We start from the raw sequence: 25,957 nt of genomic DNA, 5'->3' as shown, positions 1-25,957 counted from the left end.
TCCATATACTGCAGCTTACAGCTCAGATGTGGTCACGCCTAGGGCCTACATTTAACATTATGAACATTATAAACTGTTACCAACTCCTAGGGCACTCTACTGCCTACATTTAACATTATGAACATTATAAACTGTTACCAACTCCTAGGGCACTCTACTGCCTACATTCAACAGTATGAACATTATAAACTGTTACCAACTCCTAGGGCACTCTACTGCCTACATTCAACAGTATGAACATTATAAACTGTTACCAACTCCTAGGGCACTCTACTGCCTACATTTAACATTATGAACATTATAAACTGTTACCAACTCCTAGGGCACTCTACTGCCTACATTCAACAGTATGAACATTATAAACTGTTACCAACTCCTAGGGCACTCTACTGCCTACATTTAACATTATGAACATTATAAACTGTTACCAACTCCTAGGGCACTCTACTGCCTACATTCAACAGTATGAACATTATAAACTGTTACCAACTCCTAGGGCACTCTACTGCCTACATTCAACAGTATGAACATTATAAACTGTTACCAACTCCTAGGGCACTCTACTGCCTACATTTAACATTATGAACATTATAAACTGTTACCAACTCCCCAAGTAGGCCTATCATGCAGTACATCCTTCATGTCATCTATGCCTACATCACAACATCACATCATGTATTATCAATCATCATGTACTATACATGACATTCTTTTTATACTCCTACAGTCTTGGAAGATTAAAATTGATTCCTACATTTTTGCTTTCTATCATTTAAAAGCAGTCTGCAAGCATGATACATGTGGACACTTATTTCAACATTTACTGGTTAATGGAGAAAACTGTCCCTACTTATCTGCCTTCACCCAACACTCTTCTTGACCAAACCAATAGCAGGTACAGGCTTGCCTTTAGTTAGTTTAGACATGCTATTGGTCCGACTGTCATCAGACCGACAACCTACCTCAAACCCTAACACAACACAACGCAAGCATGGGAGCAGCGCACCGTTGTTTCCATATGTCGGTCCGTTGGTGTGTCTAATCTGCGTGTGCATCCCACCAATAGATTTAAGATTTGTGTTGTTCAGCTTGTTCAGAGTCCAACACACCTCCCACTCCAGGGTTGACCAGTTATCTTTGTATGCTGTGAGGAGTGAACAGGACATGTTTCTGCTGCGGGGAGCAGTTAGCACCGAACATAACTCTCTGTCTCTACTCTCTCTCTCCAGGACAACAAAGGGTTCGGGATTGGGGAGCTGGTGTGGGGAAAGATCAAAGGTTTCTCCTGGTGGCCGGGCATCGTGGTGACCTGGCGCGCCACAGGAAAACGCCAGGCCACACACGGCATGAGGTGGCTGCAGTGGTTTGGGGACGGCAAGTTCTCAGAGGTGAGGAAGAACAGAGCACCGTGGTCCGTGGCCCACTAGTGGTCCACGACATAATTACAGGTGGTCCATGGGATATACTGTAGTTGTAAGGAGTAGAGTGTTTTAAATATGCTAGCGGTAGCGGTACAGAGCTCAAAACATGTTGAGAACCAGAGGTGAAGACGGATATGGAGGGAGATATGGAGGAATAAAATGGAAACACAAGTCTTGTGTCTCATATTCACCTCTACTTTGTCCTTCTCTCTACAGGTTTCAGCAGACAAGCTGGATTCCATCACGGCCTTTCCTAAGTTCTTCAGCCAAGCTTCCTACACTAAGCTAGCTTCCTATCGCAGAGCCATCTTTCAGGCACTGGAGGTGAGTCACATTCTGAGACCAGAAGGTTGTCAGTTGAATCCATTTTTTTTGCCTGTTTGTTTCACCTGTTTTGGTGTAGTAGGCAATGCATTAGGCTTCATGAGTCCAACACCAAGAATGTGCACATTTGTATACTCTATACATTTGTACATGTTTTACGGTGTAGATTGGGGTGTCAGAGCAACACAATCATATCAAACGGAGGTCTGTGGTTTAATGCATAGTAAACTAGAGGTCCTTGAAATTAAATGATATACGGTATATATATCACATCATGGGCTGAATGCAATGCAACAGGACCCATACAGCTGACATACACATGACATAACTGTCTGACACCAACGACAGGCAACGATTAGTAAGGGGAGGAGGAGAGATGAAAAAACAAAGGGTTTTATAGGAGAGGAATAGGAGAACAGTGGAAGAGGAGGGGGAGGGAGAAGGAATTGGTAGGAGAGGAGAGGGAAGTGGGTGTGTGGGAGACTGTGAAAACAACGTACCAGGTCATTTCACTGCTAACAAAACCACTGCTTCACTGGAAGAATATACGCACACACCTTCATGTCCTGTGTGTGTGTGTGTGTGTGTGTGTGTGTGTGTGTGTGTGTGTGTGTGTGTGTGTGTGTGTGTGTGTGTGTGCGACTGTGCGTGCGTGTGCGTGCGCGTGCGTGTGTCACTGCCAAGTACCATAAAAACATCTTGTCTTTCTTGTAGTGTGTCATTGTACACTTTCCCTTTCTCTCTGACACACCACAGACAGTCAGACAGAAATTCAAGCACAAGCAGACAGACAGACCGACAGACAGATCAATAGACAGATAAATAGATCGACATTGTCCAAACTTGTCTGGTGTCAATCTCCCTCCATCAAACCCTGTAGCTCTCTCTCTCTCACACTCGCATGCACACTCGTTGCACGCAGGCAGACAGGCAGGCACGCACGTGTCTAACGTTCTCACGGAAGACAGTTGACTGGCCCTTAAATAGGCTACCCGCTGCTATATTATTATTATATCACAACATAACGTTATATCATTGATCTATCAACAAAGTATGATTATTTATTTTAAGGTTAGGCTTATGTGTTTATCAGAAATTACTTTGGACATATGTGGAAAACTTTAGTTAAACATTCAGAGTGACGCATACATTACTTTACCTGGGTAACATCATCTTCTGATATTTGAATGTTGTGACATGAAATTATAATCCTGTACCGTCACCGCGTGTAGAGTGTTGTTTCATTAGCGCGAGGCTGCAGCTGTTGTTGCTGCTGCTCGCTGACCACACATGAACGGTATATAAAGATAGATACCAAGGATCGGATCCTTTTTCATTTGAAAGGACAGAGTAAACTTTTCACTGCTGTTTGGAAAGTCCTTGTGAAGATGTGTCGTCGCACAACCCAATCAGAAGCGTTTTCAAAGTGACGAGGAGGATACAAAGACTGCCTGAAAGGCATGCATTTGCATTCTAATATTAGAATGCAAATTCTTAAGACTCGTGCTCTACGTGCAACGGCAAATCCGCTGCCACTATAGTACTCAGGCCTGGTGTTTGTCCTTTTTTTTATACGACGGAAAAACTTGGGGATTCCCTCCTCGCGTATACCAGTGGAACATGTCCCGGTGGTTGGGAACCTCTGCCCTAGGGTAGGTACCCTCACAAAAAACATGCAGTAGTCCTGCATACTGCCTCCCCCTGGTCAGCCCCCTGATGGAGGGGGAAGGAACTGGTAGAAATAACGTGTTCTTTCCACGCACTATGTCCTACCGGGGAAACTGCCCCCTGTCGGGTGATAAGAAGTGACCTACTCACTCCTCATGCATTGAGGAAGCATGAGCTCAGTTCAGGCACTCCTCATGCATTGAGGAAGCATGAGCTCAGTTCAGGGCTCTCCCCAGGTTGACGGAGGGAGAGTAGCACAGAGGAATACAGCTTAGGCAATTGTCACCGAGTGAGAGAAATGGGTTACAAAATGATGGGATAAAAGTTTAGATGAAATGACACCTCTGCTCTCTCTCTCTCTCTCTCTCTTCTCCCTCCATTTCAGATGGCCAGTATTCGCGCTGAGAAGACGTTTCCTCCATGTGACTCTGACAACCCGGAGGACCAGGTCAAACCCATGCTGGACTGGGCCAACGGTGGCTTCCTGCCAAAGGGACAGGACGGACTCAAACCCACGCAAAACGCAGCAGGTCAGCGTAGGAGCCAAACCACTAACTGACCGCTCACTGGGTTCTTGGAGTACGGAAAATATAGGGAGCATTTTTGAGAAAGTACAGTTTGTCTCTGGATTGACGTGAGAGAAGATAACAGTTCAGACATGTCAACAGGAGTTGACTCAAAGTATTTTCCAGTAGAAAAGCAAAAACAAAAAGCATGTTAAATGTGTAAATATAAGTGATATATTTTGGTTAAATCAAAGATGTGACCTGCTGTTTTGATTGTATTCGTTGTAGAGAGTGTTTGAAATATTGAACTGTTTAGCACTTTGTAATGGCTATGAGAGAGAGCGAGAGAGATGAATTCCAATAAAGCATATTGAACAGATTTGGAGGAGAGAGGGTGAGAGAGGAGTCAAGGAAAGAGAGAGCGAGAACCTGGCAGAACCATGTCTCATGTTGTAAGTTGAACAGCCTATGTGTGGGTGGTTTTGACTATGACGATGCCAGCCAAATGGCCAATGGCAGAAAATGCCATTCACAGCTTGTCTAAGAAGGTGTTAATAATCGCACAGTCATGAACGGATATGATAACTATGCCATCTTTGAGCCAATTTTTTTTTTCCTCCTTATTTTTCTAACAAACTAACGGCTTGCTAGTCAATATCGTCAATCAAATGTTTATTCTTCTTGTGCCACTGCTGCATAATAACAACAACCAGATTCTACTACTACTACTACTACGCGTACTATGTGTACTTCTACTACTACTACTACTGCTGCTGTTGATCATCATAATTGATGTATTATGTGTGTTCTTATCTAGAGAGTGCAGTGTTGGACCCCCAGGTTCTAGACGTGTCTCTGCCAGAGTATTTCCCCAGCGCTAAGAGGCCAAGAGTCAGCCTTTGTAAGAGCAAGTCCGCTCCAGAGGAGAGCTACAGTAGAGGTACGTTGAGAAACATTTTCTACAGCAACCAATCACCACTGTCACTGCCAAGTACAGTATTTGCACCTCACCACAGATGGATGCTGTGATGTTGATCAATATGTACTTATAATCACTATATGTCCTGTGAGTTTCCATCTCCCATTTAGTGCAGGTAAAAAAACACCTCAAGCTGGAGCGCAAATACTTTTTTGGACTTTTAATGCGCAACTCAATCGTCTAAAAATGCGCTTATCGTCTAAAAATGGGTGATATAAATCCAAATGGTGGGGAGTAGTATCACTGGGATGGTGTAACACATGCGGACTGCGGAGGAGGACAGTATCCCTCCTACTTACAGTACTTATGCTTCTGGTCCCATTCTGTCTTGACTTGACTCTCTCTCTCTCTCTCTGTACCTGTCTGTCTTTCTTAGAACAAATGGTGAATGAAGTTTTGAAGAATAAAAGAAGTATAGAAGGTACATATTCTCTGTGTGTGTGTGTGTGTGTGTGTGTGTGTGTGTGTGTGTGTGTGTGTGTGTGTGTGTGTGTGTGTTTGAATCAACTTTGATCAACTTTTTATGTTTTTTTTAATAGTACAATTATGATACTATATGATCATTTATTATGAACTGATGATTAACCCATTCTGGGCGAGAACCCCTTTTGGTGTTTCAAGCATTCTGTTATACTTTAGCTATTGAAAAATTGCAGATCTACAAGCTCATAGCATGCCACCGAGTGGCGCGCTATGAACTTGTAGGTCTGCTATTTTTGAAAAATCGTAAAAATGCGGCACAAATCTTTGAATAGGTATATATTCTTTCAGAGCGAATGTTTTTTTGGGTTTTTTTACGTCAGACCTAAATGGGGTAATAATTGTTTTGTGCGTGCGTGTGTTGGCAGAGTTCTGCCTCTCCTGTGGTAAGATGAGAGCAGCAACCTTCCACCCGCTGTTTGAAGGAGGCTTGTGCCAAAGCTGCAAGGTAAGAACATTTAACACTCACACATCTCTCATCGCCATTGATGGTTGTGTTCTTTTACCATTTTGTTTTTATTTCCTTTTATTATCAGTGACTGACTTCTACCCTAATGGCAGTGAATGTGTTGTTAACACTTTGACGGCTTGACATATACCGAGGCTGCCGGGATTGTTTATTACCTTTTGGAGCATACGCAGAAGTATTTGCGCCTTTGATCCATGAAAATCCGCTTGAAAACACTCCACACAATCATGAAAAAATGATTTGTTATTGAGCCGACAAAAAAGCCACTTCCTTGTTCCGGGGTCATAGTCAAAGAGCAAAGCGAGCTAAGATTGTCTCTACACCCTCGTTCACTTTGCATTGGACTCAGGGAAATCAACCGTAATTGGAAATCAACCAGTTTCCCAGAAGCAAGGGCTTCTGGGAAACTGGTTGATTTCCAGTTACGGTTGATTTCCCTTCCATGTCAAAGGCTGCAAATGTGATGAATAAATGACGATAAGTGTGGAGATCTTAGAGAGGGGTAGATTGGATTTCAGTCTCCAAGAATGTTTTAATTCCAGGTGTATAATGCATATCTGGACACTGTCCAGGCATGTTAAGTGGGTGTCATTTGGTTTCTGCTTTTGTCAACGGCCCTTTCCATTTAGATGCATTTTATTGTTGATTTTATTTGTTGAATGTTTGTATTTCACATTGCCGTTCATTCAAATGTGTGAAGAGTTCCTATGCACATTTTCTGTGCCTGCAAACAAAACAAGCCCCTGCGTAGAGTCAAGAAACTGCTTTTTATATAGCCCATTTCTCGCCAAACGGGTGCTCCACAATCAGTCGCCCGGGGGAGAAGAGCTGACAGGAGGGAGAAGAAAACCACACACACACACACACACAAACACACTGTGTGCGTCTTTGACAGCTTGATTGTATAGTGTAAACGATCTGTAGATTTTTGTCAAGAAATAGACCATGTAATTGCTCATTCTTGATTAATTTGATACCTACTGTACAACTGCTAGTTTAAAACCGTGTTATTCGTATTCTGTACTTTTCCATAGTCCTGTGTGTGCTGTGATCGACAGCATTCGTGCCATTTGTGCAAATAGGCGAACACCAAAATGAACACATTCGTCCCAGTGACCAAAATCACGCGACTATAAGTGCCTTTACGCCTTTGTGAACACACCTTTAGAGTTTATAAACACTGAGGATTTTATGAAAACCCTAGCGTCCCTATTCTGGTGCGAACGTTCAATGAAAATAGGCAATCTACAAGCTCACAACATATCGCAATGTGAGCTTATTGATCTGATATTTACAGACAAGACGGAAAAAAGGGAAAAACAGATTAGTATATAGACAGAGCCTTGGGAGGCCCATGGCTAAGTGTATTGTATATTTAAATCAACTAATGCGGTATAAACAGGGCCAAAGAGACCCTGCTTCAATTGAACACATCTGCTTAATAATATATTTAGTATTTCCTGGATACTGTGTGTTGTAGACAAGTCTAGTCTTGGCTGGACTGGAGCGCAGGACGTGGACAGGCCTTGAGGAGCTGAAATGAAGATTTCATTTCCTTAATGCCATAGATCCATGTGGGAAAAGACAATCACCTGGTGGGGATTAAAGGGCCACTTGTGCAAATTTCACACCCTCTGAATCGGTTTGCTTGTCGTGTGGAGTATTACCTAACGTGTGAAAAGTGTTCTGTAGCTCTTCAGTGAGCGATGGGGAGATTAGAGGATCTATGAGAACGTTATCCACACTCACTCCGTTCTTCGTCATACAATGGTGCCGCTCGCCAAGAACAGCCGAGCAAGCTCACGACAAAGATGATGCAAAGACTAGTGTAAATTAAGCATAACCTTCAACACGCAGAGAGGGTGTTCGTTTGTTTATGAAGGGTGTGTGTGTGTGTGTGTGTGTGTGTGTGTGTGTGTGTGTGTGTGTGTGTGCGTGCGTGTGCGTGTGCGTGTGCGCGTGTGCGTGTGTGTGTGTGTATAGGATGTGTACCTGGAGATCTCCTATATGTATGATGATGATGGGTACCAGTCCTACTGCACAGTCTGCTGTGGAGGACGAGAGGTGCTGCTGTGTGGCAACGCCAACTGTTGCAGGTCAGACACACACACACACACACAATCTATTTTCTCCCTCGTTCTCTCACCTCTACACATTCTCACTCTCAGATTGTGATATGGTCGGTGATGAGTTGGGCAAAAATCTACTGTCACATCAGACGTTTGTCAAGACGCTTTCCATCATCCCGGCGGTTTCACTGATATGGATATGAAGAATCAACTGACTGGCTGCGAGAAAGCGCTAATGTTACTACTTCCCAATTAGTTTTTTACATTTTCGCTAGAAACAGACTATCAAATATGAGTGACTGACTGTCGTAAACGATACAGACACACCTCCCCGGCAATATAGCAGAGACAGTTTGTTTATTTTTTAATCCCAATTTGAGACAATTTTGGTGTTTTAACTAAGCATTGTGTTATACTTTAGCTTTTAGAAAATAGTAGATCTACAAGCTCATATTGCGCCACCGAGTGGCGCGCTACAAGCTTGTAGGTCTGCTATTTTTTTAAATGCGGCACAAATCTTTGAATATATATTCTTTCAGAAGGCCTAAATGGGTTAAGATATCTAAAACCAGGGGATGAGCGAGTGGCGTCAGGACATCGGCACTCTATAAAAGATAATATATTATATTATTAATTATTGTGTGTGTGTGTGTGTGTGTGTGTGTGTGTGTGTGTGTGCAGATGTTTCTGTGTGGACTGTCTGGATATTCTGGTGGGTGCCGGGGCGTCTAACAGTGCTCGCCACCTGGACCCATGGCGCTGCTACATGTGTCAGCCTGTGCTCCACTATGGCGTCCTAAAACGACGCCATGACTGGAGTCTCAAGCTGCAGGAGTTCTTCGTCAACGACAACGGACAGGAGTTTGTAAGTCACACCACAGGTTCATGTTTTGTTCAGGGTCTTTTTCTTGTCTTTCTTTCTGTGTGTTCACAGTACACATAGTGGTTTATTACTGGACTGTGACCTCGCACTCCTAAACTACCAAGTTTCCCCTCTGGGATGTTTGTTAGAAAATGTGCGTCATTCTGTAAGCTCACAGATTCTGTGAATTATCTTTTATGACCTGGAGCAGATATTGTGGCGCAATGTTAGTGCTGCATGTTCAAATCACATTTTTCACCAAAAGGTTCACCTTGTGTGTGTGGTTTCTTTTTTAGCTGATGTGCGTAGGAGTCTAGGAGACAGACACTACGGCAGCTGGGAGGAGACAATGTTGTGGTTATGTTGCAATAGAGCACCGAAGTCTGACGTCACTTTCAGTAGAGGGCGTCAGTCCCCAGGTTCATGTATTTTTTTAGTTGCATTGAAATCGCCATAGGAGGATTTTTAGATTGCTTCATATAAGAACTGTGTTTGAAAAATAAACATGTCATCCCGGCCGCTTCACTCATATGGATATGAAGAATCAACTGACTGAGAGAAAACGCTAATGTTACTGCTACTGAATTAGTTACATTTTCGCTAGAAGCAGACTGTATCATATATGAGTGACTGACTGTTGCAAACGATACAGAGACACCTCCCTGACAATAACGCCGTTTATTTTTGGACCACAACGCTTATAGTAGACGATATTACGATCACCCCATGTTATTCTCCATAGAGAAATTACTTCCGCGAACCAGGGGAATCGAAGGGATGAGCGAGTTACGTCAGGACTTCGGTGCACTATTACTCCTGGGATTTGACTGGTCTCATGTGTGGGAGGGCTCCATTTTCGTCACAGCTAAACCCCTTATCCCTAATTTTCTTTGCCTTTTTTTTTACTATTTTGAAAAACATTTTTGAATAGTTCAGCTAGCCTCTACATTGACACATTGTGAGCTTGTAGACTGGCCATTTTAACTATTCAAAAATGTTTTGCAAAATAGTAAAAAAAAAAGGCAAAGAAGTGTAGTGACAAAAATGGAGCCCTCATGGGCTATAATAACATTTCAGTCAGACAACTCAAGGAGGATGTAATATATATATTTATTGAATATAAGATAATAAATGCAATATATTTATTATGGTTTGGCGATGTATTGGATCTGCTTTTTAGGTACTCAGGTCAAGCACATCAGTCCCGACCATAGGGACTCCGAATCCCCGTAACTAAACAGTAGATCCAAAACGACAGGTGGTAGCTGGGGTGGAGGTGGGTGAGCACTTTGTATACAGCAGCGCACAGTATACAATAAAGCAGCAGCAAGCAAGCAAGCAGGAGGATGAATGCAAAACCTCCGGTTAAAGTAGCCGGTATGAGATGGGGTGAGTGTGTGATTGGCTGAGTGAATCATGTGGATGAGAGCCTGATGCTGCGGTGGCCCAATAAACGGCCGGCGCGCTGACTGAGGTTCCCTGACTGAACTTGCTCTGCGCATGTCTACGACAGGCACAAATGCTCATTTGTTTAATAACCAAAGAATAAAATAGAGCTCAAGTGGTTAATAATGCAGAGACAGGTAGTGTCGCTCGACACACCGCACAGCAAAAGTGATTTCATAACGACAAAAAATAATCTGATGATTGGCTGCCTCGTCTCTAGGCTGCCTAGTCTAAGCCAATGGGAAACTTACCCATAAAACCCATAGTCTGAACGGCACAAAACCCATACTCTGAACGCAGCAATGTGAAGCCGTGAGGTTGCAAACTGATTATACTGTAGATGTTCATGAATGAGAGCTTTCTGCACCTGGCAGTTTTGACTCGTCATTTTTGTTTGCAAGTGTTGACTGCTGAGTTTGGATACCATAGAGAGGGAATAAAGTATGATGGCTTTCCGTGATACGTCAAGTGACTTGTGCAAAGCATTAATTGAGTCAGCTTAACCCATAGAGATTTTAGCAGAGCCGTTTATAGTTCATGCATAGTTTACTAACCGCAATGTATGCGTCTGTCTGTCTGTCTGTCTGTCTGTCTGTCTGTCTCAGGAGAAACCAAAGAACTACCCAGCAGTCCCTGCAGAACAGAGACGACCAATCAGAGTCCTCTCCCTCTTCGATGGCATTGCCACAGGTGAGTCACTGTCTTGATCTTGACTGTCCTCCGAGGTGGATATAATGCTGGATAGTCAGATGCAAGGTTACTCTCCGTGGTGGGAAATAAATAATACAAGTACGGTATGATACAAGAGAACTGTAACTTGTAACTTTTATTTTTGTAGAAGAGGCAAACTAATATTGTTTATACCGTTTGCTTTGATGGAATAATTGATTGAACATGCACTCCGTAATGCTAGTTCAACATTCAATCAAAGCAAAGGGCACAAGTTTAGTTTAGTTATTAGTTTGCCTTTTCTACAAAAATTAAAGTTACAAGTTACTGTCGTGCGTGCCAATAAAGCTGTCATTCTCTTGTACTTATTTCCCACCACGGAGTAACCTGGTGTATCGGAGATTCGGAGGACAGTCTGGTGAGACCATGGGGGCTAGACCTTAGTATTATACTCGAAGGGCTAGAAGGGCAGTGTCAGTAGGCCAATCAGAGGCAGGCGGGGCGTACCATGTCTATGCTCGGACGTAGAATAGATATACGCGTTGAAAACATCTGATGTGCCATGGGAAGAAAAATAATGAAAACAGCAGGGTTAAGGTCGCCCTGGGTTGATTGCTTCAACCCAATCTCGAGTGTAAATTTTAGGATTATACTGTGTACAATGTTACCATACCATAGCACTCACAAATACCCCAATCCTCTCTCTCTGGCTACAACAACTTTATCAATGCTAGCTGGCTAGATCAAAATATATTGAGTGATTTGTTGATGACGGTGAAATTCAGCAGTTGATAAGGACAAGAGAAAATATACATTTGAAGAAGTGACAGAACATAAAATGTCTGCTGCCATATGGGTCGCTATTAGCAGGCAGTAGCTCAGTAAAAATTAAAGGCGAATTCTGGACTAGCCATTTTCTTACATAACATGACGACAGTATATCCATTCATTACTGGAGAGGAAAAACATGAAAAAGCTCCATACCGATCCCATCTGTTGTAGATGATTTGGGAAATAAGTCTGTCTGTCTGTCTAACTCTGGAGTGGAGGAGTGAAACGAAGCCCCATATCCAGTATCCGTTTGTGTCTATCTATGAGGTTGTTGATTCTATATTATGAACTCTCATTTTAGTGGTTTGACTAACAAAGTTTCAGAATGCATGGAAATGTTCCTCCAATGAGTGCAAAATATCAGAAATACTGCCGCTACTATGGCTGCATCCTGTCCGTGTGTGCATGCATGCACCCTACCTCGGTTACGGTACTTTACTCTCTCACACGCCGCGTGTGCACGCTAAGGCTGTCCCCGAACATTCAGGGTTCGAATGTTCGCTCGTTAAGGTTGGCACTCGAATCTTAATTTATGGCCTTGAACCATTCGTTTATTTTATTTTATTTTATTATAATTTTTTATTATTATTATTTTTTTATTTTTTATTCAGAAATATATCTCGGCGAGAATGCGATATGCATAATGAGAGTACTTTGTTCATGTTGTGTTTACCATAATTTTAAAGTCCTGCGCATGACGGCAGAAGAAACAAACACAGTGACACACACACACGCAATGCGCTTCTGAGAGTAGCCTACACAGGTGGAACAAATTAATGAAAGAGAGGCAGCTAACCAACGAGCAATTGCTACACTGGTTTTAGCTGCCTGCCAGCAAGCTTACAAAGACATTGGGTAGCTGACCATTTGGTTGCCCTACTCGTAGGATATTTGTGCTGACGCCCTCCCGACGAGAGGGCTGCTATTCCTCATGCAGATCGGCTGTTTGCGAGGACGCACACACGGCCGCTTGTCATTACGTGGCGGAGATGCAGCAGCGGAGCACATGTCAGAGCGAGCCACTTGACGCTGTGTGTGTGTGTGTGTGTGTGTGTGTGTGTGTGTGTGTGTGTGTGTGTGTGTTGGGAGCATAAGAGACGAGAGAGATTGATAAAGAGCGGGGGAGACGCGCTGTGCGCTCTGATCGAGACGGTTATTTTTTTATAAATACACACACACACACGCACAGAAAATAATTCGTCCCTGTGTGTGTGTGTGTGTGTGTGTGTGTGTGTGTGTGTGTTGGGAGCATAAGAGACGAGAGAGATTGATAAAGAGCGGGGGAGACGCGCTGTGCGCTCTGATCGAGACGGTTATTTTTTTAAATTAATTAGAAACAAATGGTCCGAATGTTCACTCCGAAATTCCTGCCGAAGTTCGAGTCCTAAAATAAGGGCTAGGGTACAGCCTTAGTGCACGCACACACACACACACACACACACACACACACACATACCGTCCCACACGTATCTGATGCAAGCTTTGCATGTCCGCATGTTCGCATTGCCTACCTGCCATTGTAATGTGCTCTTCTCCACTTATAGCTTTTAAAAGTAATCCGAAAAGTGACCTAAACAAATTCTCCATGACTGTAGATAGGAACTCTAATATATATTATGATAATAGCCTACTGCAGTGGTACTGGTTCCCAAACATTTTCATGTCAAGGACCCCCAAATTGACAAATTGCAAATGACTAAATGTGACTAAAACTAATAAGCATTTCGTCAAAAAGTCTAAGACTGACTAAAACCAAAAAATGCCTGCCAAAAACAACAGTGGAAGTGTGAAAGCAACAATTCCGACCCCAGGTTGAGAATAAACCCTGGGGCAAGTTATTAAATCTAATGTGAAAGGAAGTAGAGTTGAGGGGTGACATCGCCCCGGGTCAGTGTGAAAATACCTTAAATCTAGTAAAATCCTAAGTTTGTTGTGTGTGCGTGTGCGTGCGTGCGTGTGTTTTCAGGCTACCTGGTTCTAAGGGACCTGGGTTTTAAGGTGGACCAGTATGTGGCGTCTGAGGTGTGCGAGGACTCCATCTCAGTGGGCGTGGTGAGACACGAAGGAAAGATCCAGTACGTCCATGATGTCAGGAACATCACCAAGAAAAACGTAAGGGTGGAGGGGAGGGCGGAGGTGGTACGGGGGTAGAGGGGAGGGTGGAGTTGGTACGGTCACCAACATGTCCGTAAACGGACAAATGTGTCCGTGGCAAAGACTTGGTGTTGTCCGTGGCAAATTTTATATTTTCTGTTTTACACACCATTATAATGTTCTCATTTTGATCATAACACCTACTTACTGAATGTCAAGTCTCCAGGTTTTCTTCAGAATATGTATGACATTTAATTTATTATGACACTATGGCACACTCGGAGTCCACTAATACTATAGTGATGTTGGTTCCATTTGAACACTCACAGTTACACACCTATAGTGGTCATTCAGGGCTATCTATGCAAAAATGTAATGTTGACATGAATGTCCAGGACGAGCCAACATGGCTGATGATCCCTGGGTACGGGGGTAGAGAAATGATGACGCAACTGTAGGTGTCTCAAACTAGGCGAACACATCATTCAACACTTTTTTTTCTCGTGCCCTGCCTCCCCCAGGCCTTTACAGAACTAAGGAATGTCAGTTTCCTTTGGTAAAGAGTGAAAAAGTCAACATTCTCCCACGGTCTGTCAAAAAATAAATGTTCACTTGTTGGCACCAGCAGGTGGTCATTTTGTTCCACATACTGTAGCGCAGTGAGTGGCCGCATGATTGAGTGACGCCTTTCAGCATCCAATCCAAATGAACTATAGATGACATGGAAGACTGAGAACAGATATTAATCATATTGACATATCTGTGTGTGTGTGTGTGTGTGTGTGTGTGTGTGTGGCGGGGGGGGGGGGTTATCATACAGTCCTGTCAACACTCAACTTAAGAAACCCGCAACACACACACACACACACACACACACACACTGTCAATATGATTTATAGAGAATGATGTGATTTGTTCTCTTTTAATATTGACGCCTGGTGCAACCTATACGTTGTTCTACCTTTGATGCCGGCGCGCTCTCTGTGTCTCATCAGCTTATTGCTATACTTGTAGCAACGTAACTATTTAAAAATATAATGAATCAGAATTTGAAGGTTTTCAGAAACTTTAGGTCAGGCCCTACAGATTCGGCCTCGGGGTTAAAGCATTTCAGATGTCATGTAGCATAAATCACATGTCATGTAGCATACCTCAGCTGGATGTGATGGGAGTCAGGACATCACAGAGACCTGTCCACTGCTCTCCTCGCTTTTCATGTCTCTCTCTCTCTCTCTCTCTCTCTCTCTCTCTCACACACACACACACACACACACACACACACACACACACACACACACACACACACGTTGCTTTTCCGGGTCCTTTCATCTCCCCCTCCATCTGCAGACACCATTAATCAGAATGAGCGGCTTCAGCGAAACACCATTCTGTTTGTATTGCCCCCCACCCCCCTACACACACACACACACACACACCAGCTCAGTGGCCTTGTGGTTAGGCGTGAATTCCGTTTGTGTCCGAGCATAGGCATGGCTGAGGCATGGTAAAAAACTTACAAGTTAGCGTTCTCTTGTATCATACCGTACTACTTGTATTATTTCCCACCACGGAGCAACCTGCCATCAGACTATCCAGCAGGACAGTCAAGACAGTGTCGGTAGGCCAATCACAGGCAGGCGGGGCGTCACCATGCCTATGCTCGGACACAAACGGAATTCACGCTGTGGTTAGAGTGTCCGCCCTGAGACTGGGAGGTCGGGGTTTGATCCCCGGCAGGGTCATACCCAAGACTCATAGGACCCAGTGCCTCCCTGCTTGACACTCAGCATCAAGGGTTGGATTGGGGGGGTAAGTCCCTGCGACATACTAGCGTCATGTCCAGGGGGTGTACTTGTACATCAAGCTGCCTCACGCTACAGAAAAAAGAGATAGGCTCCTGCCCTATGGGCCTCATGGCTCGGCAAGGCTACTACACACACACACACACACACACACACACACACACACTTGTGTAAGCAAATACATTCTTTGAATCAGAATAACTGGAAACAGATTTACACACACACACACACACACACACTCCCTTTCTCTCCCCTTTCTGCTGTCTCTTTATACCTCTGTTCTCTTTGTCTAGTGCTCCTGTCTACACCCCCCCCCCCCCCCCCCCATCACGTCCCTGTCTTATCCATCAGTAGACTGTTAGACAGACAGCCCAGGTGCCTGTGTGTCTGAGGGAGTGCACGCAGTGCAAACATTTACCTATATGTGACACGCGCGCACACACACACACACACACACACACACACAATCTCTCTCTTTTGCTGTGTCTCTGTCACAAGCAAGGACCTGGCATACGTGCATACATGCACACACACGATTGCACGCGTACTATACCACCTGCTCACTTATGTTGGTGACAAAACCAAACGTTTGTCTTTGGTTTGTTTACTTACAGTGGTATAAAATCATACAGTGAAGAAAGCATCCTCTGCCGAAACGTTGGTCTTTTTAAACGAAAGTAATGGCAATAGTAATGGTGACTAGGAGTTGTGCGACCTCTCCTCCTTTATGTTCAAGATGTTCTCCCGTGGTCAGCACCGGGCATACGTTGGTTAGACATACTAACAGTCAGACAGGCATTAGTCCCACAACGCCTTCGCTCCCGACATGCGTGTCTGGTTACAACTAACCCGTGGCAGGTTAAAACTAACCTGTGGTTCCCGACCGGCGTGGCAGGTTAAAACTAACCTGTGTCTCCCGACCTGCGTGACAGGTTAAAACTAACATGTGGCTTCCGACCGGCGTGGCAGGTTAAAACTAACCTGTGGTAGGTTAAAACTAACCCGTGGCTTCCTTTTGGGTATAGGGGGTCGGACTGATGCCTGTCGGACTGTTAGTACGTGGGACCACATGCACCTCCCCACTATTGGTGTGCGCTTCTACCTCCTACCACTTTGTTTGTTTAAATCAATATAACATCTCACTCTGACTCACATACATTATAGCTAATTAGGAGTTCTTCTTGCTTGTTTAGACAATGTGTTATTGCAGCCACACCGTCAATCATACCACACACCTGAATGCCTGACTTGCTCCAATACACTACATGCACAGTTGCACACATACACACTATAGAGTCTATAGTTGCATTGCACAATGCACATGACACACACTCACAATGCTTACGGTCATGTTGTAGTTCATACTGTAACTCACACATTAAACTGTTTCTCACTCTCTCTCTCTCTCTCTCTCTCTCTCTCTCTCTCTCTCTCTCTCACACTCTCGCTTTCGCTCGCTCGCTCGCTCGCTCTCTTCTTCACAGACACACACACACACACACACACACATGAATGCCCGCACGCACACACAGCCAGAGGCCAGCTGCAGAGATGTGGTAATGTGGCTGCAGGACAAAGCACAGCTTCAGTAAATCCTTCAGGAACTCCATTAACTCATTAGTTACACACTGTGTGTCCGTGCGTGCGTGCGTGCGTGCGTGCGTGTGTGTGTGCGTGAGTGAGTGCGTGCGAAAGTTGTACGTGAATATTTATGGGTTTTGCGCCCCTGCCTTCTTTCAGCTGTTATGCAAGAGGCTTAGTGTACCCCTCCCCCCCCCCTCTTTCTCTGTCTGTTCTGCCTTCTCTTTCATTCATCTTTTTCCCTGGTCATTGTACTCAATATAGTCACATGGTCTCAATAGGTCTTTTGGAAAGGGGGGACAAGATGAAGGAGGAAAAATAGGTGAAAGGCAATTGACTGTGCATGTGTTGGTGTGCGTGTGTGCGTGTGCGCGCGTGTGCATGCATGCATGCCTGTGCGTGCGTGTGTGTGTGCGCGAGTGTCATGTGCGTGCGTGTGTTGTTTAATTTAGGGCCATGACCCTTACTATTGAAATTAATTGTCTACTGCTGTAGAAATATTCCTCTGTGTGGAGTTGATGGATCAATAAACACACACACACACACGCTTCAAGGAAGCCATCAACCTGCTCAGGCTTGACTTAGATCCCCCAATTTCTTTATGAGTGGAGACAGTTTGAGAACAATTCCTCTCACACAAAGCAGTCAAAATCAACAGAGAAATGGTAACTTGGAGCTGTCGGAGGCAATATCCAATGAACCAATAGCCCAAATATACAGAACTCATCAAGTATTGTCTTTGCACTTCCTTTCGCCATTTTGACGGACTAGTCAGAGTGCACCAGATGGGTGTAATTTATTGACACACAAATCACAGACCTTGTTCCTTGTGAGAAAGTCTAGGAACAGATCAGTGCAGCGCTGTCATTTGCTCAGTCTGACAGTGGGTGGTGCTGTTGTCTCCTCAGATTGAAGAGTGGGGTCCATTCGACCTGGTGATCGGTGGGAGCCCCTGCAATGACCTGTCGATCGTCAACCCTGCCAGGAAGGGCCTCTATGGTAGGACGAGATCTAATCCCTCATCTTCACTGAAGCCTAACAGTATTGTACAGCAGGGGTTCTCAATGTCCCCACATGATGTTTTGGGTGGGGGTGGGTCCCCAGATGACAGTGAGTGAAGTGGCAATTTAAGGACTTTAGACCTAAAGGAAAAGAAAAAGGCCATTGCTGCATTAAAAGTAATCAACAAAACTATACGTTTTCAACATTTGTCAAACATTTTGAAAATGGCCGATCTACAAGCTCACAATGCCTCGCAGCTATTTTCACTATGTATCTGTGAGACTGAGTCAAACAAAATAATGTAACGTAATGCCTCAACTCCTACAAGATTATTTTGGGGGTCACGACCTGAAAAGGTTGAAAACCAATGTTGTACAGCACTGGTTACAGACATTCACACACCTGCACATAATGCACTCAAACTGAGTGCACATACTCACACATGTGCACGTAATATATGCACACTCACATGTACACAGCACATCGTTCACATGCACTTACTGTATACGTGTAAGCCTAATCCATACATTACGTCCTACACTCCCAAGTCTCCCTCTTTTTAACTCGGTGCTCCCAATCCGGTTGATCTTCCTATTTCATGTGCAATGCATGAGCAAACAACCCTACTGCCTGGCAAGCCTGCGCCCTGCAGGCACATGCATGCATGCTCACACACACACACACATGCACGCCGCGCACACACACACATTCTATCTCACAATGATTGTACTTGACATTCAGTTTTTATTATGCAATTGTTTGATGTTGACCGTTTGGTAAAAAATATATATATATTATTGTTTTTTATTTATTTATTAGTCATTTTACTTTAACATACTTCTCCATTACATATTTATTCTATTAATCTGTGGTGTGATGGCGGGGTTGTTGAGTGGCTCTTTTCAACACCTGTCAACAATGTAGACAGGTATGGCCTAATCCTAAACCCTCTGTCTCCTTAATCTTCTCTTTCTATTCATCTGTTTATGCTCTCTCTAGAAGGTACAGGCCGGCTGTTCTTTGAATTCTACCGCCTGCTGAGCGAGGCCAGGCCTAAAGAAGGAGAGGAGAGACCTTTCTTCTGGATGTTCGAGAATGTGGTCGCCATGGGAGTCAACGACAAGAGAGACATCTCTCGCTTCCTGGAGGTTTGTCAAGAACCACTTAATCTGTAGCATCCTTCTTCTGGGGTGTAGTAGCATTTAGCAATCTGCTCTTGTAGATCGCCTATTTTCGCCGAAGACATTTTATGAAGCTCGAGGGAATCTTAACATCTAACAACAGAATTTCATGAATACATCTTACAAATAAAACACATCAAAGAAATTCCACAAATACAAAATAAATTCAAATAACATACATAGATAATAAACTAAACAAGAAGTGAAAGGAGCAGATCTAAAAGCTCAATGTATCACTTTGTGAGCTTGTAGAGCACCTAATTTCTCTAGTTTGTGTCCCAGGCAGACATCAAATGTCTCTTTTGTGTCTTGAGCTAAAAGGTTTTTGATCCACTGGTTTTAATGCTTATTCAGGCTGAACCTGCTGATGTGTTTAAGACCATGCCTTGAATCTGTGTCTCCCACTCTATTTTATAATTAAATGATACTATATTACTATTATGATATGATTTACAATATTATATTTATTATAAATGCATGTGACTGCCCATTCTCTTTTAAAGTGCTTTGTAAGTGGTCAGCTTTTCTATACTGACTTTATCCAAAGTGCTTTACAATGTACGTTACATTAACGAACACATGCACAGTCGATGGAGGCAACCATGCAAGCTTCCAACCTCATTAGGAGCATTCAGGGTTTCAGTGTCTTGCTCAAGGACACTTGGCCAGGAGGAGCGGGAACCAGGAACCTTTCAGTTCCCAGACAGCTGCTCTAACTCCTAAGATACTGCCACCCCACTGCTTGCACACTGCACAAATTTGGCCATTTTATATAAAGTCATTATATGTCATACTGTCAGTATGCCCATTGCAAACGCAGGCCCCTCCAATTATGCACTACCCGTTGTCAGAGTACTTAGTCGATAGCAGTGAGGTGGCAGAGAGGGAGTAGATCTCTCTGGTTGGCTGTTTGCCCAGTTGTGTGCGCATTATCGTTAGGTTTTTTGCCTCTCGTCCGCTTCTGATACAGAAACTGCAAGGTTAGATAAGCCAGAGGCAATGCATGTCACACATTTAAACTAGAAGATAGTACCATTCTCAACTCTTAATTTCTGTCTTGAGCGACCAACACCATAGTGCAAAAATGTTCTTTGTTTTTGTCAGTGCTGCTTCAGCCTCCGGTTCTCTTAAGACTTCACACTACTGCCACCTCCTGGCACAGAGTGTTACTTCCTCTTATTTCCAATGCTGCATCTGACCTGTCTGATCTCAAAATGCCAGTCTGTACTAGTCTGTAGTTGTCAGGACAACAATATTTTGTGTAAAGTCTGCTTGCCACCTGAAACTAGTCAAATTGACATTGTAATGTTTTTGGTAAAGGTGGCACTTTCTGTTAACATAAACAATGAGCCTTCCCTTTATTTTTTTACATGTTGGCACATGCTGTCAATGCCACGATGCAGCCAAAGGTTTACACACTACCAGAAACACTAGTCTACAATTGCCTGAATCAGCTTGAAGAGGGCTGTCTTTGAGTTACATATTTGTGCTACGATGTGGAAATGTAATCTGGAATGACACTAAAATAGCTGATACAATGCGTGGTCACCTGTAGCATGGTAGCCAAAGAGTTGGGAATAATGACGTACATAATAGACAGGGGCAACACATTCTACATGGTTATGTACAGTATTGTATGTCATTTGTAACGTGTCATGTTCCATCCAGTGTAATCCAGTGATGATCGACGCCATTGAGGTGTCTGCAGCCCATCGAGCACGCTACTTCTGGGGGAACCTGCCTGGCATGAACAGGTACACAACAGCTTCTATAGGTCTATTAGGAGGTTATATATTTCCTGTTGCCTTTTACGGTGTTAAATGGGGCGTGGAACAATGGAAATGAACTTGAACGAGAACAAGCTTGTGATTTTACGACAGCTAGCAGCCGTAAGTGAAATTCTGCAAATTTCAGGGACATACGCACCCCTTTATTAATTGTACGTCCGTTTTTGCGTATAGAAAATACGTCCTCCTTTAGTCACTTTATTTACACCTGGGTGTAAATTTCCTTAGTGAATCGGGTCCAGATTGCCATGAAAATGTGCTCAGCTTGGATGAACCCTACTGATTTTGGTGACCCATGGCCTCTAGTTCCACCCCAATTAGTCCAAAATCAGGCCTTGAACAGAATACTATTCTATTTAAGATTCTATAAGAACAAAATAAAACACAATCGACAGATGCTTTTTATTGCACCAAAATGATCAGTTTTCTTTTAACAAGGCTCTTCAGACTTTTTAATGTTTCCACACATTTTGCATGGTGAAACTATAAATATGACATGCTATATTTATAGCCTTGTCTGTGTACTTGTCTGCCTGTTCCAGGCCTCTGTGTGCATCAGGGATGGACAAGCTGGAGCTACAAGACTGTCTGGACCATGGCAGAGTTGCCAAAGTAAGTACCAGCCTGAAAGAGGCTTAGTATTGAAAATAATGATTTTTGAGTTTTTATTGTTTTTGAAGCTTATCCATGAAAATCCTAGTTTTAGGCACTCTGCTTTTCTCTAAAAAGTATGATATGGGTTTTTACCTCCACAGCTGAACTTTTTCTGCTTGTTGATTCCAGGGGCATATTAGCATATTAATAAGGGGTTGTTTGTTGTTTCTACAGAAGTGGCATATTGGAATAATTAATAGATCTTGGATTTGTTAATAAGGGCAAATACATGTTCAAGGTGCTCTAAAACTCTTTTATGGATGTTTTGGAGGGTAAAAGAAAATTGTTGACATGGACATTGTTGATCAAATATTTATATTTAAGTTTGGACGTGTGAACTGGAACTTTAAATGCCTAGTCTATGGGTTCCTAGGCGTGATGTTGTTCATTTGTTTGACTTTTTATCTCTGTCTGTCTGTCTCTCTGCCACTACGTCTGTCTCTGTGTCTGTGGTGTAGTTTGGGAAGGTGCGTACCATCACCACTCGGTCCAACTCCATCAAACAGGGGAAGGACCAACACTTCCCTGTCATGATGAACGGGAAGGAGGACATACTCTGGTGTACTGAACTGGAGAGGTGAGGATCTGCACTGCCTCTCGTGGTTTTGTTTATGCAGTGCAGCTGCGCATGCACTCCATTGCATTTATTGCATTGCTATGCTAAGTTTGGTAAGTAAGCGTTGCCGTGCCATGAGGCACGCTGAGTGCCAAGCAGGGAGGCACTGGGTCCCATTTTTAGAGTCTTTGGTATGACCCGGGCGTGGATCGAACCCCGACCTCCCAGTCAAAGGGCCACTGAACCCAAGGCCACTGAGCCTTGTGGCTACCTTTGGGGGGAGTGCAATAAAGTTATAGTTATCTGTGGTGGAGGGAGAGTCCTGCATTCTTCCGCAGTTACTGGAGGAAAATAAATCTCTAAATATTAAGGCATGACATGGATTGTTTACTGTCCTCCTGTAGGATCTTTGGCTTCCCGGTCCACTACACAGACGTCTCCAACATGGGCCGCGGTGCCAGACAGAAGCTGCTGGGTCGGTCCTGGAGTGTCCCCGTCATCAGACACCTGTTCGCACCGCTCAAAGACTACTATGCCTGTGAATAGACGCCACCTAGCGGCAGCATAGTGTAAGTCAGGCATAAGGCTGTACTGAGTATGCTTGATTCCCTTAGTCTTCCATTTGCTACTGTAGTTGTCTGACAGAGAGGGGAAAAGGGCCCAAAGCTTGTCAAACTGAAGAAAATTGTTTGTTGTTTGTTTTAACGCCTTTTTGAACCAAAGTGATAGCTGTTTTAGATGGTTTTATGTTCATATAATTTTTGGTTTTGTAAAAACAAACTATTTCCCATGTTTTACTGTTTTTGATGTTTTATTTTTACGCCGAGATATTTTTCACACAAAATAGAAAAGCATTTTATCAAAGACTTTATAAAGACGTTTTGTATAGGTCCAAATAGAGACACTTTTAGTTCTATTTTCATAATGCCAGAGTGACATGTTCCTTTCCCAAACAACTAAATATACTTGAAACCAGTCAATGCAAGAAATACTCTAAGAACTAGATATAAGTCTTTCTCAGCCATTCCAGGCAACTGAGCTAAAGTGTGATCATGTTTATCCTACTATAGATGTGTGAATAGTTTTTTTATCAGGAAATGTGTGTATTTCAGTTTACTGTACAAAGGAGACACTACTGTTTCCCTGTCGTTGAACACAGTGGAGTACCCTGCATTAAACAATAATTCAGTTTTGTTTTATTGGTTACCATAGTGAGGTTTTATTGGCATTATGTTTTAAAATTTCCAAATAATTCTTTAGGAGACACAGGTTGACACACAAAACATTTGTTGTGACTACTTTGACTACTTTTAATTAGTTTGCTTTAATAACTGGAGTTGCATTCTATTGGCAGTCACCAAAACTAACTGGGCATTACCTCAAACAATGGGGCAACTCTGTAGTATTGTCTTGTTCTTCTGTGAAAATATTTCTGTAGCTTTTTACCCTTGTTATGCCTTGTGTAAATAGGCTATATTTGTATCACTGGAACATTTTTATACTTTGTACTGTATTGGTAGAAATGTTTACAATTGTTTTAGCTCTCCTTTCACCAAGAATAGTGGTGTTTTTTGTTTTCTTTTTTTTATGCAAAGTGCACAACTGTTTATAATGCAGCAAGACATTTGTTGTTATACTAAAATTATTGGAGTGAACAACGTTTCCGGGACAAATCTTTTTTGGCATGCTCAACTACAGTATACAACCTGTGCACTTTCACAGAGTCATCTCTAGAGGAATGTGAATAATGAAACTAGCGTCGCTATAAAGAAGAGATCAAAGTCTGATTCTAAATTGTTTATTTTTGTTTCCTTGTTGTAGCTGTGTGGCGTCTCAGATGTTTCATGTTGAGATCATGTGTGTGGATTCTAACGCAATGTAAGCTGCTGGCATGACATTTGTAACATCCTAGAGTGATTATTGTAATCAGTAGGTTTTTGTACACTGTGCTGACTGCTGTTCTTAGTAGATGTGGAACTTACTGACTACCGGTATGCATACTATGTAGGCTTTTGTGCTATTAATGTTTAGTGTGCGTTTTCTATTACACTTTTTGTTCACTTTTGCTTCCTGCATTTTATCAGTATCACATTTTTTCCATTTCCATTTTTATAAGGTGCAAAAGTTATTCCTTAAGAACAGAATATTATGTTGTTTTTGTAGTTATTGTGAAAGAAAAAAATGTTTGTGTACTAGCTAGTCTGTTATATATAATTTCTACTAAATAAAACAGCTTGGCTGATGAATACATGTGTTATTTGTATAATTTTTTTATTCATATTTGAGAGTGAAAAAAATCTAATGCAATTCAGGATTTTTAAAGTAATACAATTGAGAGATCTCGGTTGGACGTGGTCAGACTAGACCTGCAGTCATTAGTCCTGCAAACTATCACAAACCCTCACCCTAACCTCCCACGGGGCAGCACACCTAAACCTAACATTAACGTGTGTGTTTATTTTATTTTTATTTTTTTTAATTAATGTATTATTATTATTGTATTTTATTTATTTATTTATTTTTTCCCCGACAGTATCCACTGTGTCAAACATGTTATTTCTGCAAAATACTGCAGGGGGAGTAGTCCTATAGTAATAGGTCTACTTTCCTTGAGGGTCACACTTTCACATTTAACAGATATATAATAACTTATATAATAAGTATTTTAACATCATTGGGAATTGCATGATCGAACACATTGGACTGTCACTGACACTGCCTGGAACTTTGTGAGAACGGAGTCTGAGAAGATGGCCTGCAGAGAACAACAACTGAAGCATGCCTTTACAAGTCACAATCACATCATCAGCTCCTATTAAAAGGCTGGTACACTCGGACGGACGTAGGCCTACATACGGACCTTTTATATCGCAAAAGTATGTCCCGGTACTAACACGTCACGTGGTGAAATATTGATGTAAAGAAAAAGTGTATGCGCATGCAGCTCGAAGGTAATTTGATTATTTAAATTGTTATGCATGCAGCTTAAAGGGTAAGACCACTTTTTTTGAGGTTTGGGTTGTGTAGTTACTTTGCCATGATGCAACTCCAAATGTGGACAAGAAATAAAAAAATACTGCTCCAGTGATTAGAAATTGACAATTCAAAATATGCTCCTCATTGACTTGCATTGTAGCTCAAACAGCTCTCAAAGGCACTCTTTTAGTACGTATACAAACACAAACAAAGTTGATTCAGACAATATAGAGCATCACCAAAACTCATGCAGTTTTATTTTTTCATAAAAATGTTAGATTCCTGTTGATTTTACTATTTGAAGATCTGGATCCGGATCCACGGATCCAGTCCGGGTTTTCTTCCCAATAAAATGGACAAATCAACAGGAAGATAACATTTTTATGAAAAAATAAAACTACATGAGTTTTGGTGATGCTCTATATTGTCTGAATCAACATTGTTTCTGTTTGTTTACATACTAAAAGAGTGACTTTGAGAGCTGTTTTAGCTACAATGTAAGTCAATGAGGAGCATATTTTGAATTATCAATTTCTAATCACTGGAGCAGTTATTTCTTATTTCTTGTCCACATTTGGAGTTGCATCATGGCAAAGTAAT

General features: G+C 42.7%; 1 protein-coding gene across 3 annotated transcripts in view; it reads left to right on the top strand.

Moving 5' to 3' along the window:
* The window catches only part of LOC308315845 (DNA (cytosine-5)-methyltransferase 3B-like), a 52,946-nt gene extending 28,317 nt beyond the window's left edge, over positions 1-24,629 (top strand). For all 3 annotated transcript variants that reach the window (XM_080764051.1, XM_080764049.1, XM_080764050.1), the window contains 16 exons: positions 1,230-1,388; positions 1,638-1,745; positions 3,799-3,943; positions 4,737-4,859; positions 5,275-5,319; positions 5,747-5,826; positions 7,831-7,943; positions 8,598-8,781; positions 10,830-10,914; positions 13,691-13,836; positions 18,110-18,200; positions 19,203-19,351; positions 21,053-21,138; positions 21,714-21,783; positions 22,284-22,402; positions 22,786-24,629. In XM_080764051.1, coding sequence (XP_080620177.1) covers positions 1,230-1,388; positions 1,638-1,745; positions 3,799-3,943; positions 4,737-4,859; positions 5,275-5,319; positions 5,747-5,826; positions 7,831-7,943; positions 8,598-8,781; positions 10,830-10,914; positions 13,691-13,836; positions 18,110-18,200; positions 19,203-19,351; positions 21,053-21,138; positions 21,714-21,783; positions 22,284-22,402; positions 22,786-22,927 — 1,845 coding nt within the window. In that variant the 3' untranslated portion in view covers positions 22,928-24,629. The remainder of the gene's footprint in view (positions 1-1,229; positions 1,389-1,637; positions 1,746-3,798; positions 3,944-4,736; positions 4,860-5,274; positions 5,320-5,746; positions 5,827-7,830; positions 7,944-8,597; positions 8,782-10,829; positions 10,915-13,690; positions 13,837-18,109; positions 18,201-19,202; positions 19,352-21,052; positions 21,139-21,713; positions 21,784-22,283; positions 22,403-22,785) is intronic.
* Positions 24,630-25,957: the final 1,328 nt, after the last annotated feature.

The sequence above is a fragment of the Protomyctophum bolini genome (assembly GCF_963924005.1).
Source record: "Protomyctophum bolini genome assembly, chromosome: 5".
Classification (NCBI taxonomy): domain Eukaryota; kingdom Metazoa; phylum Chordata; class Actinopteri; order Myctophiformes; family Myctophidae; genus Protomyctophum; species Protomyctophum bolini.
The sequence above is the reverse complement of the archived record's forward strand: the minus strand, read 5'-3'. Positions and strand labels throughout refer to the sequence as shown.